Source organism: Carcharhinus amblyrhynchos, chromosome 31, assembly GCF_965287045.1.
Source record: "Carcharhinus amblyrhynchos chromosome 31, sCarAmb.v2.hapA, whole genome shotgun sequence".
Lineage (NCBI taxonomy): Eukaryota > Metazoa > Chordata > Chondrichthyes > Carcharhiniformes > Carcharhinidae > Carcharhinus > Carcharhinus amblyrhynchos.
The window spans coordinates 8018175-8035002 of NC_137354.1; the positions used below are offsets into that span (position 1 = coordinate 8018175).

General features: G+C 45.9%; 1 protein-coding gene across 2 annotated transcripts in view; it reads left to right on the top strand.

Annotated features, from left to right (window-relative positions):
- LOC145360498 (neurotrypsin) overlaps nt 1-11274 on the top strand; it is a 39578-nt gene extending 28304 nt beyond the window's left edge. For both annotated transcript variants that reach the window (XM_080215747.1, XM_080215748.1), the window contains exons 14-15: nt 7134-7414; nt 9877-11274. In XM_080215747.1, coding sequence (XP_080071873.1) covers nt 7134-7414; nt 9877-10190 — 595 coding nt within the window. In that variant the 3' untranslated portion in view covers nt 10191-11274. The remainder of the gene's footprint in view (nt 1-7133; nt 7415-9876) is intronic.
- The last annotated feature ends 5554 nt before the right edge of the window (nt 11275-16828 follow it).

Genomic DNA, 16828 nt, shown 5'->3' on the forward strand with positions numbered 1-16828 from the left:
CTAGGGCTTTATTCCTTGGAATGTAGGAGAATGAGGCGTGACCTTATTGAGGTTTATAAAATCTTGAGGGGCATGGATAGAGAATGCACATAGGGTGGGATTTTCTGCCCTTGCTTGTCCCCCAAACCAGAAAATCCCACTCAAGGTCAATCAACCTTCCTATGGTCCACCCCTCATTCCCGTGGCGGGCAGGATGGTAAAATCCTGGCCCTTTTCCCCAGGGAAAGGGAATTGAAAACTAGAGGGCGTAGGTTTAAGGTGAGAGGGGGAAGATTTAAAAGAGACCCGAGGAGCAACTTCTTCATGCAGAGGGTGGAGGGGATACGGAATGAGCTGCCAGAGAAAGTGGTTGAGGCAGGGACAATAATAATATTTATAAAGCAGTTGGATAAGTACACAGTTGGGAAAGGATTAGAGGGATGTGGGCCAATTGCAGGCAATTGGGTCTAGCTGGGAGGGCACCATGGTCAACATGGAGTGGTTGGGCCAAAGGGCCTTTTCCCGTGCTCTATGACTCTATGGTGAATGTTGCAGCTGATATTGTTTCCTTAGCATCAGACAAATAAATGATTGTTTCATTACACATTGTGGGAGCTTGCTGTGCATAAATTGGCTGTGGCGTTCTCCACATTACAACCGTGCTGCAATACAACAGAAAATACTTCATCAGCTAAAAAGCAGCCTGGAACAACTGGAGGTCACGAAAGTTTATATGAATCAATTCTTCATTTCTGATTATAAGAATATGGAACTCACAGGCATTTATTGACTGCACTAACGTCTGATCCTTATTGGTCATCTGCACCATGACCTTGGAATTGTCATTGTGCATAAAGACTAGCACCCCACCTGTATGCAATTCCTTTGTCCGTTATTTTGATGGGGGTGTTATCCTACATGTAGAAGGAGGCCATTCATCCCATCGAGCCTGTACCAATCACAATCCCGTCCGAGCCCTATTCCCATAACATGCATTTGCCCTAGCTAGTCTCCCTGATACTGAGGGACAATTTAACCTGGCCAATCCACCTAACCTGCACATCTTTGGACTGTGGGAGGAAATCGGAGCTCCTGGAGGAAACCCACACAAACATGGGGAGAACGTGCAAACTCAAACAGTGACCCAAACTGGGAATCGAACCAGGGTCCCTGGCGCTGTGAGCCTAACCACTCTGCCAACCTGCTGCCCATTCTGTTTATGACAACTGGGTTAACCTCCCTGATAACACAAAGGAAGTGAGCACAGGAGTACTAATATCCTCATATTCTCACCAAAACTGTGCCCAGTTCTGTATAAGTCACTCATCCATGGCACCATAGAATCCAGTCAGTGCTGGAAGAGGCCATTCGGCCCATCGAATCTGCACCGACTCTCCAAAAAGAAAATCCCACCCAGGCCCTCCCCTTAACTGTTGAGTCTTGACTGCCCTCTGAAATGACCTAGCAAACCATTCAGTTCAAGGCTAGTTAGGGATGGGTTTGAATCTGTGGAACTCTTTGCCGCAAAAGACTGTGGAGGCCAGATCATCAAGTGTCTTTAAGACAGAGATAGATAGGTTATTAATTCATAAGGGGGAGGGGTCAGTGTTGTGGGGAAATGCAGTAGAATGGGGATGAGAAAAATATCAGCCATGATTGAATGGTAGAGCAGACTCAATGGGCCGAGTGGTCGTAAGACACAGTATTAAGACCATAAGACTATGTCTTATAGTCTTAAATGTTGGCTTTGCCAGTAATGCCCACATCCCATCAAAGAACATATTTTTTAAATGTGACCACAAAGGTTTTGCTTGACAGGATCTTCCAAAGCCATGGCTTCTACTGCCTCATGGGACAAGAACTGAATTCACACAGGATACCAGCAGCTACAAATGACACACCGTCCCGACTTGGATCAATATCGCCAGTCCTTCACTGAGTTCAGTCCCAGAACTCCCTCCCTAACAGTGCTGTGGAGGCACCTGGACTGCAGCAATTCAGGAAGGCAGTTCTCCACTGGCCCCTTCTCAGAGGCAATTAACGTTGGACAATAAATGCTGGACTGCCTAATGCAGCACAGTGGCACAATGGCTAGCACTGCTGCCTCACAGCGCCAAGGATCTGGGTTCAATTCCAGCCTTGGGTCACTGTTTGGGTGGAGTTTGCATGCTCTCCCTGTGTCCACATGAATTTCCATCGGGTGCTCCGGTTTCTTCCAACAGTCCAAAAATGTGTGGATCAAGTGGATTGGCCATTCTAAATTACTCCTTAGTGTCCCAAGACATGTAGATTTGAGGGATTGGTTGGGTAAATATGTAGGGTTACAGGAATAGGGTCTGGTTGGTTTTAAAAATTTGTTTATTAGTGGGACAAGTAGGCTTACTTCAACATTGCAATGAAATTACTGTGAAAATCCCCTAGTCGCCACACTCCAGTGCCTGTTCGAGTATACTGAGGGAGAACTTAGCATGGCCAGTGCTCCTAACCAGCACGTCTTTCGGACTGTGGGAGAAAACCGGAGCATCCAGAGGAAACCCAGGGAGGCACAGGAGAACGTGCAGGCTCCACACAGTCAGTGACCTAAGCTGGGAATCGAACCCAGGTTCCTGGCGCTGTAACCACTGACCCACCGATTGTGATGCCCTTGGGTAGGATGCTCTTTGGAGAGTTGGTGCAGATTCGATGGGCTGAATGACCTCCATCTGTACTGTAAGGATTCCATGATTCTATGAACCACATTCCTTGATACGTAAAAAGTAAGACTGGATGGTCCTTCATACAAGCAAATAGAATCTGAATCGTCAGAATCAGAATAATAAATGTGATTGAAGAGCAAAATGCTGTGAAGGCTGGAAATCTGATAGCAATCTCGGCCAATGTTCTGATGAAAGGTCATCGATGTGAAACATTAACTGTTTCCCTTGCCCCGGTTGCTGCCAGAGCTGCTGAGATTTTCCTGATTTTTATTGTATGTCATAAATTAGATAATGCAGCTTGACTGTATCTCAGCGTTGGCAGGACTGAACTTTACATCAAACTTCAGATTGCAATATGTCCTTGACAAAGTTCAAGTACTCTTCCACTGATAATAATGTGAATCTAATTATTATTACAAAAAAAATGAAGGAAAGGAAGAAGGACTTGCTTTTCACCAACACCTTCCCAATCTCAGGAAGCCCCTCAACCAGGTGAAGTACTTGGAAAGTGTAGTCCTTGTTGTAATAATGCCCTGATTACCTGGTGTATTGTATTGCACTGATTTTGGAGTCTATAGTCACCTTCTTTCTCGATTAGTGCCAATTCTTATTCTTTCTTCCTTCTTGTCTTTCTTGATTTGACTTGATTTATTATTGTCACATGTATTGGTATACAGTGAAAAGTATTGTTTCTTGCACATTATGCAGACAAAGCATACCATTCATAGAGAAGGAAACGAGAGAGTGCAGAGTGTAGTCTTATAGTCATAGCTAGGGTGTAGAGAAAGATCAACTTAGTGCAAGGTAGATCCATTCAAAAGTCAGCAGGGAAGAAGCTGTTCTTGAGTCGATTGGTTCATGACTTCAGAGTTTTTTTTCCCATCGGAAGAAGGTGGAAGAGAGAATGTCCGGGGTGCGTGAGGGTCCTTAATTGTGCTGGCTGCTTTTCCAAGTCAGCGGGAAGTGTAGACAGAGTCAGTGGATGGGAAACTGGTTTGTGTGATGGACTGGGCTTCATTCACGATCCTTTGTAGTTTCTTGTGGTCTTGGGCAGAGCAGGAGCCATACCAAACTGTGATACAATCAGAAAGAATGCTTTCTGTGGTGCATCTGTAAAAATTGGCAAGAGTTGTAGCCAACATGCCAAATTTCCTTAGTCCCTTGAGAAAGTAGAGGCATTGGTGGACTTTCTTTCCGATACAGTCCACATGAAGGGACCAAGACAGGTTGTTGGTAAGCTAGATACCTGAAAACATGGTTTGTCCCATTGATGTAGACAGGGGCAAGCACTCCACTAAGCTTCTCGAAGTCGAAAACCACCACCTTCTTAAAGAATTTCCATGCACTGAACTGCCCACCAACCAATTAGCTTTTATATAGTGCTAATACCACTGAGCCATGCTAAATTTCCGCCTTAGTGTCCCATGATATGTAGGTTTGGGGGATTGATGGGGTAATAGTGGTATTATCACTAGACTATTAATCCACAAACTCAGCTAATGTTCTGGGGACCCGGATTCAAATCTCGCCATGGCAGATGGTGGAATTTGAATTCAATTTAAAAAAATCTGGAATTAAGAATCTACTAATGACCATGAAAACATTGTTGATTGTCAGAAAAACCCATCTAGTTCATTAGGGAAGGAAATCTGCCGTCCTTACCTGGTCTGGCTTACATGTGATTTCAGAGCCACAGCCATGTGGTTAACTCTCAACTGCCCTTGGGCAGCTAGGGATGGACAATAAATCCTGTCTCAGCCAGCGATGCCCATGTCCCAGGAATGAATAAAAATATAAATAAAATATTCCACGTGTCTTCACAGGAACATTGTCAAACATCAAAAAGGGCAGAGAGGCAGTGGAGTCTAGGAAGCAAATTTCAGCGCTGAATACCTTGGCTGCCAATGGTAGAGCGACGGAAATGGGGGGAGCGCAGAAATAATGGAGGGTTGTACGGACGGTGGGGTTTACAGAGATAGGGACGGGTTGAGGCCAGAAGGAGTTTTCAGAACAAGAATGAGAGTTTTTCAATGAAGGCGTTGCAAGAATTGGAGAAAATCCTTGGAATGGTTTTGTCAACTGACGTTTTGGATGACAATAGAAGTTCCTACGATGCCCCTTTAATTTCAAACTTCATGGGTTGAGGGCATCACTGGCTGGGTCAGCATTTATTGCCCAATCCTGATCCGTCTGCCAGGAAGTTGCAGAGGACATTGTGGGTCTGGAGTCACATGTAGGCCAGACTCAGGTAAGGACAGCAGATTTCCTTCCCTAAAGGAACATTATTATTTATTATTGTTTTATTTATTGGTCACAAGTAAGGTTTACATTAACAGTGCAATGAAGTTACTGTAAAAATCCCCTGGTCACCACACTCTGGTGCCTGTTGAGGTGCACCAAGAGAGAATTTAGCACGGTCAATGCACCTAATCAGCATGTCTCTCAGACTGCGGAGGAAACCAGAGCACCTGGAGGAAACCTACGCAGACACGGGGAGAGCATGCAGACTCCACACAGACAGCAACCCAAGCTGGGAATCGAACCTAGTTCCCTGCCGGTTTGAGGCAGCAGTGCTAACTACTGTGCCACCGTGCTGCCCAGTGAACCAGATGGGTTCTTCCAATAATTGACAATGCTTTCACGGTCATCAGTAGATCCTTAATTTCAGACTTTTTTTTAACCGAATTCAAATTCCGCCATCTGCCGTGATGGGATTCGAACCCGGATCCCCAGAACATTAGCTGAGTTTCTGGATTAATAATCCAGTGATAATACCACTAAGCCGTCGCCTCCCTTTAAAGAGAAGCTACATGAATATAATATAATATGTAATGGAGCTCATATGGAACATAAACGTGGGCCAAATGACCTGAGCTGCCACGCTCATGTGGAATCCTTTAAAACAGAAGCGTTTACCAGATTGAGAAGGTTAAAGAAAGGAAGACACCAGATTTGATCTAAACTCAAGTGTTACAATATGAGTTGGGTTTTTATAACAATGGTCATCATTAAATTTTTAATTCCAGATTTTTATTCAATTCAAATTTTACTATCTGCCGTGGTGAGATTCAAACCCAGATTTGATTTATTATAGTCAAATGTATTGGAATACAGTGAAAAGTTGGTGGCACAGTGATTAGCGCTGTTGCCTCACAGCGCCAGGGACCGATTCCCATCTTGGGTCACTGTCTGTGCGGAGTTTGCACATTCTCCCCTATCTCCATGGGTTTCCTCCGTGTACTGCAGTTTCCTTCACAGTCCAAAGCAATCAGCTGGTTAGGTGCATTGGCCATGCTAAATTCTCCCTCAGTGTACCTGAACAGGAGTGTGGCGACTGGGGATTTTCACAGTAACTTCATTGCAGTGTTAATGTAAGCCTACTTGTGACTAATAAATAAACACGTATTGTTTCTTGCATGCTATACAGGCAAAGCATACCATTCATAGAGTACATAGTGGAGAAGGAAAGGAGAGAGTGTAGAATATAGTGTTACAGTCATAGCTAGGATGTGGAGAAAGATTAACTTAAATAAGGTAGGTCCATTTAGAAGTCCGATGAAATCAGGAAAGAAGCTGTTCTTGAGTCAGTCAGTTAGGTCTCTGAACTTCTAGTCTAGTTACTAGTCGAGTGAAAACGTTACCATGCCACTGTCTCCCCCAGCATTACCCTCTGTGACAGTCTTGGGCTGAACACATGTAGTGCAAAGTCCTGTGAGTAGTGAGCACTGTTCCATGGTAGCTTGGAGTTTACAGCAAAATCAGCTCTCATTTCCTGATGTGGTTTCCTGTGCCTGATTGCAGGCTGATGTCTCCCTTTGTCCGAGTCCCGGTGCTGATGGAAGGCAACCTTTATCAAACTCTCAGCACCCCGCATCAACAGATGGATAGGGTCATTGCTGTTGAAAGTTCTCCTTATCGTAGCGAACAGCAGGGGGAAGCAAATGGTAAAGATCAAGTTACTCGGGAAAAGAAAAATTTGCGTTTATAATAGCGCCTTTCATGGTCCACCCCACCAGGATGGCCCAAAGCACCTTTGAGGTGTAGATACTGTTACAATAATAAAACACGGCTACCTATTTGTGCACAGCAAGATCCCACCGACTGTGGTTGCCGACTCTCCAGGATTGCCCTGGAGTCTCCAGGAATTAAAGATTAATCTTCAGCACACTGCTACAAGCAATAGTCAGGTGAGTATTGGCCCTTAGCGTCAGGGGGACTGGCTAGGGTAAATGCATGGAGTGACGGGGATAGGGCTGAATAGGATTGTGGTCAGTGCAGTCTCAATGGGCCGAATGGCCTCCTTCTGCACGCTAGGGATTCTATGATACTGAGCCACTCGGAGCTGCCGTGGAAATGCTGCACCTTGAGAATGGAGCGCATAAAATGGAAATGGGGATTTACATCTAAAAACCTTAATTGTAAAAGAAGGTCTGTGTGTGTGATCATTGCACCTTTCAGGTTTGGTAACGATACACGGCGTTACTTCATTCGGGTTGGAGACTATCACACAGCGGTGGAGGATGAGTACGAGCGAGAATACCCCGTTGAAAAGATTGTCACACACAAGAACTACAAGCTGGGCAGCAATGATAACGACATAGCGCTGGTCAGAATCAAGGGCAAGGAAGGACATTGCGTGACGTTTAATCAGTATGCTACACCAGTCTGTTTACCAGGCAGAAAGGAAAAGATGAGGATAAACAGACAAACCTGCTACATCACTGGCTGGGGAGATACGGGTAAGTGGTGTGACAGAACTTTGATCTGCAAGGGAGTTTGGGCGGGTTACACGGTGAGGGAAGTGGAGCTCAGGCCATAATCAGATCACATTGCATGGTGGAGCAGGCCTGAGGGGCTGAATGGCCTACTCCTGCTCTTGTTTTTCTGATAGAGCCCCTACAGTGCAGCGAGAGGTCATTCAATCCATCGAGTCTGCACCAACTCTCCTAAAGAGCACCCTACCCAAACTCTCCCCTCTGTCCCTATATTTACCTATGGCTAACACTCTAAGCTTCCCATCTTTGGACACTAAGGGGCAATTTAGCATGGCCAATCCACCTAACCTGCACATCTTTGGACTGTGGGAGGAAACCAGAGAACCCAGAGGAAACCCACCCAGACAGGGGGAGAATGTGCAAACTCCACACAGTCACCCGCGGCCAGAATTGAACCTGAGTTCCTGGCGCTGTGGCTGCAATGCTAACCCACTGTGTTGCCCCATTTGGAATGTTTTTCCATCGTTCCAGTTGAAGCTTCCATCAAACTCTTTTGCAAAACCACAAATAGAAACTCCCTCATGGTCAATCGAACAGCAAATTGGAAGGCAATCATTTATTTGCTTCCTTTTGTATTAATAAATATTCCCTGATGTATGTAAGACTGGTAACCTGCCACAAGTTCATCAATACAGACAGGAATGACTTCAGCACTAAAAGAAGTGAGCTTTTTCAATCTGAGTTTCTTACCCACTGCTTGTAAATAACCTGGATCATTTATTAATTCCAGTGGGGTAAAATAGTCCCTTTCTTAACACAGTCTTAAAGATGTGCTGGTTAGATACATTTACCCAAACAGGTTTTTTTTTAACTTTATTCCAATCCAATCCAATCAAATTAAATCCAATTCAGAGTCCCAACAAGTTGGGACATTCCCAATCCAAGCTGACAAGACAGGGCTCTCACCTCCTGTCTTGGGATTGATCTACATGGTCCAAGCTGATTGGAGTAGGTGTAGCTCCTTCTCCAAGGCTTGATCTCATTTGCATCTTTACGAAAAGGCCGAGATGCCGCTCTAAAAAATTACTTCAAATGAAACTGAAATGTAACCTAATGACTTCACCCAAGTACAGCATGTTGATACTACACTTGATCTTAGCCAAAAGGCCGGACTGTGGTGACATGGGGAATTTCACAGTAACTTCATTGCAGTGTAACGTCAGCCTTACTTGTGACTAATAAATAAACTTTAAATTCAGTCTTATAAAGCTTTTAAAAGGTGCTGAGAAGTGTCCCTGCCTGTTTGGGTACACCAAGGGAGAATTTAGCATGGCCAGTGCACCTAACCAGCATGTCTTTTGGACTGTGGGAGGAAACCGGAGCAACCGGAGGAAACCCATGCAGACACAGGGAGAACGTACAGACTCCACACAGACAGTGACCCAAGCCAGGAATCGAATCCAGGTTCTCGGTGCTGTGAGATAGCAGTGCTAACCACTGTGCCATCGTGCCACCATTTACTCAACTTAAAAACCCTTCCTGATTTGAAACTCCTCCGTCAAATCTCGACTTGGCCTTCTCTACTCCCTGGTAAATGTAACATATTCGCATAACTATAATTCCTCAACCCTGGAACAATTTGAATAAATCTCTTCTGCATGCTCTCCAAAGCCTTCATATCCATTCCAAAGTGTGGACCTGACACATTAATCTAACTGGGTCTGCAAGGTAATGTAGCAATAGTTTGAAGAAAGAAACTCCTTTAAAGTATATTGAAATAGAACCTTTCAATCCACAATGTATGTGCACAGACATATACTCGATTTAATTGCATTATTGTGTACACTGTTTTGGGGGTAGCACAGTGGTTAGTACTGCTGCCTCTCAGCACCAGGGACCCGGGTTCGATTCCTGGCTTGGGTCACTATCTGTGTGGAGTTTGCATGTTCTCCCCGTGTCTGTGTGGGTTTACTCTGGGCGCTCTGGTTTCCCCCCACTGTCTGAAAGATGTGTGGATTAGGTGGATTGGCCATGATAAATTACCCCTTAGTGTCAGGGGGATTAGCAGGGTAAATGTGTGGGGTTACGGGGATAAGGCCTGGGTGGGACTATCGTTGGTGCCGGCTCGATGGGCTGAATGGCCTCCTGTGTTGTAGGTGTTCGATGCTTCTATGATTTTATGATTCTATCTTCATACAGGCATCGCACTGCTTAATTGTAATGTTGCCATGAAAGATGGCATAAATTGGATTATGTTGTATAGAAGGAGCCATTCAGCCCATCATTTCTGTGTTATTTATCCAATTTCCTTGTGCTTGCTTGCTTCCTTGAAGTGTTTTCCAGATCGTAACAATTCCATGAAGGTATTGAAAACACATCAATGTGGTCAACTTTGCCAGTTGCAAGCTTCACTTTAACCCCATTGAAACAAAATGGCCGACACCGGCCACTTTAACAACCTGTTGTTGTTCTGTCCTGCTTTTTAGGAAAATCCTACTCGAGAACTCTCCTGCAAGGCCATGTGCCTTTACTGCCAAAGAGGATCTGTGAAAGCCGCTACAGGAACAAGTTTACTGCCCGCATGATTTGCGCGGGCAATCTGTCCGAGCACAAGCGGGTCGACAGTTGCCAGGGCGACAGCGGTGGGCCCCTCATGTGCCAGCGCACAGGAGGACGCTGGGTCATTATAGGGATCACCTCATGGGGCTACGGGTGTGGAAGGAAGGACTCTCCTGGCGTTTACACAAAGGTGTCCAGGTTTCTCTTCTGGATCAAGAAAGTGACTGAAACCGAAATATGAATGTGGGAAAACCTGGCACACAAGTGACCTTGGAAGGTGTAAGATGGTGGAGGGGTTATTGAGGGAGGGGAGAGCTGATCCAACAGTAAACTGCTGAGTTATGTCTTACTCAAATGCACCAAAGACAAAGGGGAGGCAGTGGTGTAGTGGCTTTGTCGCTGGTCTAGTAATCCAGAGTAATGCGCTAAGGACTCAGGGTTCAGGCCTCACCATGGCAGATGGTGAAATTTGAATTCAGTAAAACTCTGGAATTAAAAGTCCAGTGAAACCATTGTCAATTGTTGCAAAAACCCATCTCATTCATCTATGGAGGAGTTTTAGGAGTGGGGGCACAGTCGTTAGCACTGCTGCCTCACAGCGCTGGGGACCTGGGTTCAATTCCCTGTCTGGGGTCACTGTCTGTGTGGAGTTTGCACCTTCTCCCCATGTTGGTGTGGGTCTCCTCTGGGTGCTCCAATTTCCTCCCATAGATGTGCGGGTTAGGTTGATTGGCCATGCTAAATTGGTTCTGGTATCGGGGGATAGGCAACGTAAATATGTGGGGTTACGGGAATAGGGCCTGGTTGGAATTGTGGTTGGTGCAGAGTCGGTGGGCCGAATGGCCTCCTTCCGCACTGTCGGGATTCTATAATCTTTTGGAATAATAATTGGGATTCAGTACAATCTGTCTCTATTAGACTTTTAAAAGTCAACCAACATGGTGTAGAATAAATCACACCAATAAAACACAGTTGATACCAGGGATTACCTGAGTGAGGATTAATTAATCTGATGTTTGACAATTCTTCGAGTTATTTAATACATTGCATTGTTTTTCTCTGCTTCATTTTAGAAGATTTAAAAGTTTGAAAAGGTGTTTTTCCATTCACTACTCTGGCAAAAAGAGGTTTGTACTTTGTATTCCCAATTTCAATATCATTATTTATTAGTGTCACAAGTAGGCTTACATTAATACTGCAGTGAAGTTACTGTGAAAATCCCTAGTCACCACACTTCAGCACCTGTTCAGGTACGCTGAGGGAGAATTTAGCACAGCCCACGTACCTAACCAACACGTCTTTCGGACTTCGGAGGAAACCGGTGCACCCGGAAGAAAGCCACGCAGACACGGGGAGAATGTGCAGACTTTGCACAGACAGTGACCATGTCAGGAATGGAAGCCGGTCCCTGGTGCTGTGAGGCAAGAGTGCTAACCGCTGTGCTGCCCATCAGTAGCTAAGACCAGGACCTCCACTTTTTACTCACTATGAACAGAATGAGGGCCAGTTTCATTCTTGGCTTTGAAACTATTCAAGTTGAGCTTCCCCCGAATGAGAGAACTTTGTCATTCTTCAGCACAGTGGTGAACCCTACTGAGGCATATGGTGTGGTAGGGTTGAGGCTTTGAGTGAGGGGGATGGTGTGTGGAGGGCAGAGGTGCATGCAGCAGTATAGACCAATCTGCACTGCAATGTATAGAACATAGAACATAACAGCGCAGAACAGGCCCTTCGGCCCACGATGTTGCACCGACCAGTTAAAAAAACAATGACCCTCTAACCTAAACCAATCCCTTTTCGTCCATAAACCTATCCACGGATCTCTTAAACGCCCCCAAACTAGGCGCATTTACAACCGCAGCAGGCAGGGCATTCCAATCCCTCACCACCCTCTGGGTAAAGAACCTACCCCTGACATCCGTCCTATAACTACCCCCCCTTAATTTAAAGCCATGCCCCCTCGTGCTAGCTTTCTCCATCCGAGGAAAAAGGCTATCACTGTCCACCCTATCTAAACCTCTAATCATCTTATATGTTTCTATAAGATCCCCTCTTAGCCGCCGCCTTTCCAGCGAAAACAACCCCAAATCCCTCAGCCTCTCCTCATAGGACCTCCCCTCCATACCAGGCAACATCCTGGTAAACCTCCTCTGCACCCTCTCCAAAGCCTCCACATCCTTCCTGTAATGTGGGGACCAGAACTGCACACAGTACTCCAAGTGCGGCCGTACCAGAGTTGTGTACAGTTGCAACATGACGCTGCAACTCCTAAATTCAATCCCCCTACCAATAAACGCCAAGACACCGTAAGCCTTCTTAACAACCCTATCTACTTGATTCCCAACTTTCAGGGATCTATGTACACATACACCTAGATCCCTCTGTTCATCCACACTATTCAAAGTCCTCCCGTTAGCCCTATACTCAACACATCTGTTATTCCTACCAAAGTGAATCACCTCACACTTCTCCGCATTAAACTCCATCCGCCACCTCTCAGCCCAGCTCTGCAACCTGTCCAAGTCTTCCTGCAAACTATGACACCCTTCCTCACAATCTACCACACCTCCGACTTTGGTGTCATCAGCAAATTTACTAATCCACCCAACTATACCCTCATCCAGATCATTAATAAAAATTACAAACAGCAGTGGCCCCAAAACAGATCCCTGAGGCACACCACTCGTAACCGAACTCCATGACGAATATTTACCATCAACCACCACCCTCTGTCTCCTATCTGCTAGCCAATTCCTGATCCAATTTCCTAGATTACCCTCAATCCCATACATCTGCATTTTCTGCAGAAGCCTACCATGGTGAACCTTATCAAACGCCTTACTAAAATCCATATATACCACGTCAACTGCCTTACCCCCATCCACCTCTTTGGTCACTTTTTCAAAAAACTCAATAAGGTTAGTAAGGCACGACCTACCCGCTGACCTCTGAACAGATCAGATAAGGTCACAAACAGGTCAAGAAAATAATCAAAAAAGGCCCATGGAATCTTATTGCCCATCCCTGGTTGCCTGAGAGCAGTTCTATGGCTCTGGAGTCACATCTAGGCCAGACCAGGTAAGGATGGCAGATTTCCTTCCCGAAGGGACATTAGTGAACCTGATGGGTTTTTCGACATTGGTTTCATGGTCATCAGTAGATTCTTAATTCCAGATATTTTTTATTGACTTCAAATTCCACCATCTGCCCTGGCAGGATTCGAACGTGGGTCTACGGAACATTAGTTTAGTTTCTGGATTAATAATCTAGCGATAATTCCACTGGGCCATCACCTCCCCAAGATGAGTTTGTATGACAAGTGATGATAGTTTCCTTCCACCAGCTGCCTTGGCAGGATTTGAACCTTTCCCAGGACATTAGCCTGGGGCCTCTGGATTACTAGCCCAGACACTACCACCATCGCCTCTTAAATGCTGGCCTTTATACTTAGAGAAGGAGAATATAATGTGATTAAAGTCATAGTTCAGTTATATGAAACCCCAGGCGGACTATGCCTGGAGTTACTGTGAGCTGTTCTGGGCCCCAGTCCTTAGTGAAATGCGGTGTAAATTTGTAAAATGATACCTGGAGTTCCAGGGTAAAGTTACAAAGCGAGGTTAATTTAATTAGGGTTGTATTTCGTTACATTAAGGAGCAAGTTAATCAATCTTAAGGAGAACAGGTCGAGTAGATAGAAGCTGTGCTGGAAGTCTTGGGCTAGAGGCCAGAGTCTAACAATTAGAATGAGATCCCTCAGGAGTGAAATTCGGAAGGAAGTTCCAGATACAGAGGATTTGGGCCTCTCAGGCAAGTTGATGGAACTCACCAGGCCTCCTTCAATAGCACCTTCCCAGCTGGTGACCTTCACCATCTAGAAAGACAAGGGCAGCAGATACATGGGAACACCATGACCTGGAAGTTCTGCTCCAAACCACTCACCATCCTGATTGGAAATACGTCACCATTCCTTCGCTGTCGCTGGGTTGAAACCCTGGAACTCCCTCCCTAACAGCACTGTGGATGTACCTGCATCTCAGCGACTGCTGCAGTTCAAGCAGGCAAGTCACCTCCTCAAGGGGCAATTAGGGATGGGCAATAAATATTGGCCTACCCGGCAACACCCACATATCAGCAATGAAAAAAAATGTGGAGAAGGTCCTGGAGTTAGAAAGCAACCAGTCATGAACTCAGCGTCTGTTAGAACAGTTTTGAGGGGCTAAACGGCCACTCCTTGTTCCTCCCTCTATCTGTTTCTGAACCCCCTTCCCTGGACAGGGTAAAGCAGGAAGGCACCAAATGTGGCTCAACATTCTTCTCAACATAGCATCACTAATATCAACAGGGGAGACGATGGCGTAGTGTATCATTGCTGGGCAATTAATCCAGAAACTCAGCTAAAGTTCTGGGGGCCTGGGTTCAAATCTTGCCATGGTGGAATTTGAATTCAGTTTTCTTTTAGAAACCTGGAATTAAGAATCTACTGAAGACCGTGAAACCATTGTTGACTGTCGGAAAAACCCATCTGGTTCATTAATGTCCTTTAGGGAAGGAAATCTGTCATCCTTGTCCTGTCTAGCCTACATGTGACTCCAGAGCCACAGCAATGTCTCAATTGCCCTCTGAAATGGCTGAACAAGCCTCTCAGTTCAAGGGCAACTAGGGATGGACAAGAAACGTTGGCCAACCAACGACGCCCATATCCCACGACTGAATAAAAAGTAACATGGCTGATCGTCTAGGCACCAGCGATGGGCCCACTGCAGTGAAATAGGAAAGCAGGCCACAGGGAGAGAAAGCCCTACCCGACACACAAGAGGTTGCACACCAGCCGCGATCGCAGGCAGCTGAAGGAACCAGAGGGCTGGCGGACCTCCCGTCACTTTCCACTCTTTGTCCCTGTGCAGGCTGAACCTGCAAATCTCAGCACACATCCGCAGCTTCGTCCCTCGCTGCACAGGCTTGTCCTGCTTCGTGCAGTACCTGGTGTATCAGGTCGCCAAAGTATTAATATTTAAAGCAAAGCAGGATGTGGAAACGTGTGTCAGCCTTCACCCATTCCACGCTTTTGTGCTTTAAGGATCACACTGAATTGGCCAACTGCTGCTGTTTGCAGTCATCAGCAATAGTTTTTAACCTTTAAACCTACACCAGTGATGAGCATGTGTTGCAGATTAATCCAGGAGGATGTTGTAATGAGGTTTTGAAACACTGCTTCTTCTGAACAGCAGCTGAATGAATATAAAGTGCTCATTTAATATTGATAGATTCCATTGTGCTCATCTGCATGCTGTATGCTGATTAGGATCTCTGGTTGCACTGCAGCTCTGATGTAGGGATGCCAGCGTGGGTATTGTGAGATTTCTTACTGTGCACTGCAGTTCCTCAGAAACACCAGCAAGTGGCAACCTGTTACATTTTCTCCTCGTCACACAGCCCAAGGGCACCGCTCCTGAGAGAGTGACCAGATATCGTACTCAGGTTAACACCAGACTGCGACAGGTCTCAAATTAATATTTCGCATTTGCATTGTTGGTTAACAAACAAAAAATCCATCATATTAATTTCACACACTTTGTCACCATACAAGTAATAAAAATGACTTGTTACCACACTCAGATTATCATGGTTAATATTGAAGGGAAGAGTTTTGAGTTTATTTATTCATGTCACAAGTAGGCTTACATTATAAGATTTTACAAGACCCTTGTCAGACCCCACTTGGAGTACTGTGCACAGTTCTGGTCGCCTCACTATAGGAAGGACGTGGAAGCTAGTGAAAGGGTGCAGAGGAGATTTACAAGGATGTTGCCTGGATTGGGAGGCATGCCTTATGAAGATAGGTTGAGGGAGCTGGGACTCTTCTCCCTGGAGAGACGAAGGTTGAGAGGCGACCTGATAGAGGTTTATAAGATGTTGAGAGGAATAGATAGGGTGGATTCTCAGAGGCTATTTTCCAGGGCTGAAATGGTCACTACAAGAGGACACAGATTTAAGGTGCAGGGAAGCAAGTACAGAGGAGATGTCAGGGGTAAGTTTTTCACTCAGAGGGTGGTGAGTGAATGGAATCGGCTGCCGTCGGTGGTGGTAGAGGCAAACTCGCTGGGGTCTTTTAAAAGACTTCTGGATGAGTATATGGGATCTAATGGGATTGGGGGTTATAGATAGGTCTGTGGCTTAGTAGGTATAGATGTGATCGGTGCAACTTGTGGGCCGAAGGGCCTGTTTGTGCTGTAGTGTTCTATGTTCTATTAACACCGCAGTGAAGTTACTGTGAAAATCCCCTAGTCGCCACACTCCAGTGTCTGTTTGGGTACATTGAGGGAGAATTTAGCAAGGCCAATGCACCTAATCAGCGAGTCTTTTGGACTGTGGGAGGAAACCGGAGCACCCAGAGGAAATCCACGCAGACACGGGGAGAATGTGCAAACTCTACTCAGTGACCCAAGGCCGGAATTGAACCCTTGTCCCTGGCATTGTGAGGCAGCAGTGTGAACCACTGTGGTGCCCCTGGAACACCCTCCCTACCAGTGCTGTGGGTGTACCTACACCACATGTGCTGCAGCTCACCACCACCTTCTCCAGGACAGTTAGGGGTGAGCAGTAAATACCGCACAGACAGTGACCCAAGCCGGGAATTGAACCCGGGTCCCTGCCGCTGAGAGGCAACAGTGCTAACCCCTGTACCGCAAGAGCTTGCGCAGGGACAAAACATTCACAACCTGAAGAAGCCCCTAAACCAAGCCGGTACTTGTGAAGTGTTGCCATCGGCGTAATGGGCACGCAGCAGCTAGTTTGTGCACAGCACGATCCCACAGGCAGCAATTATATGAGAGAGCCATTAATCTGGTTTTGGTTTGAGCAGTGAGTAAGTGAGCTGTC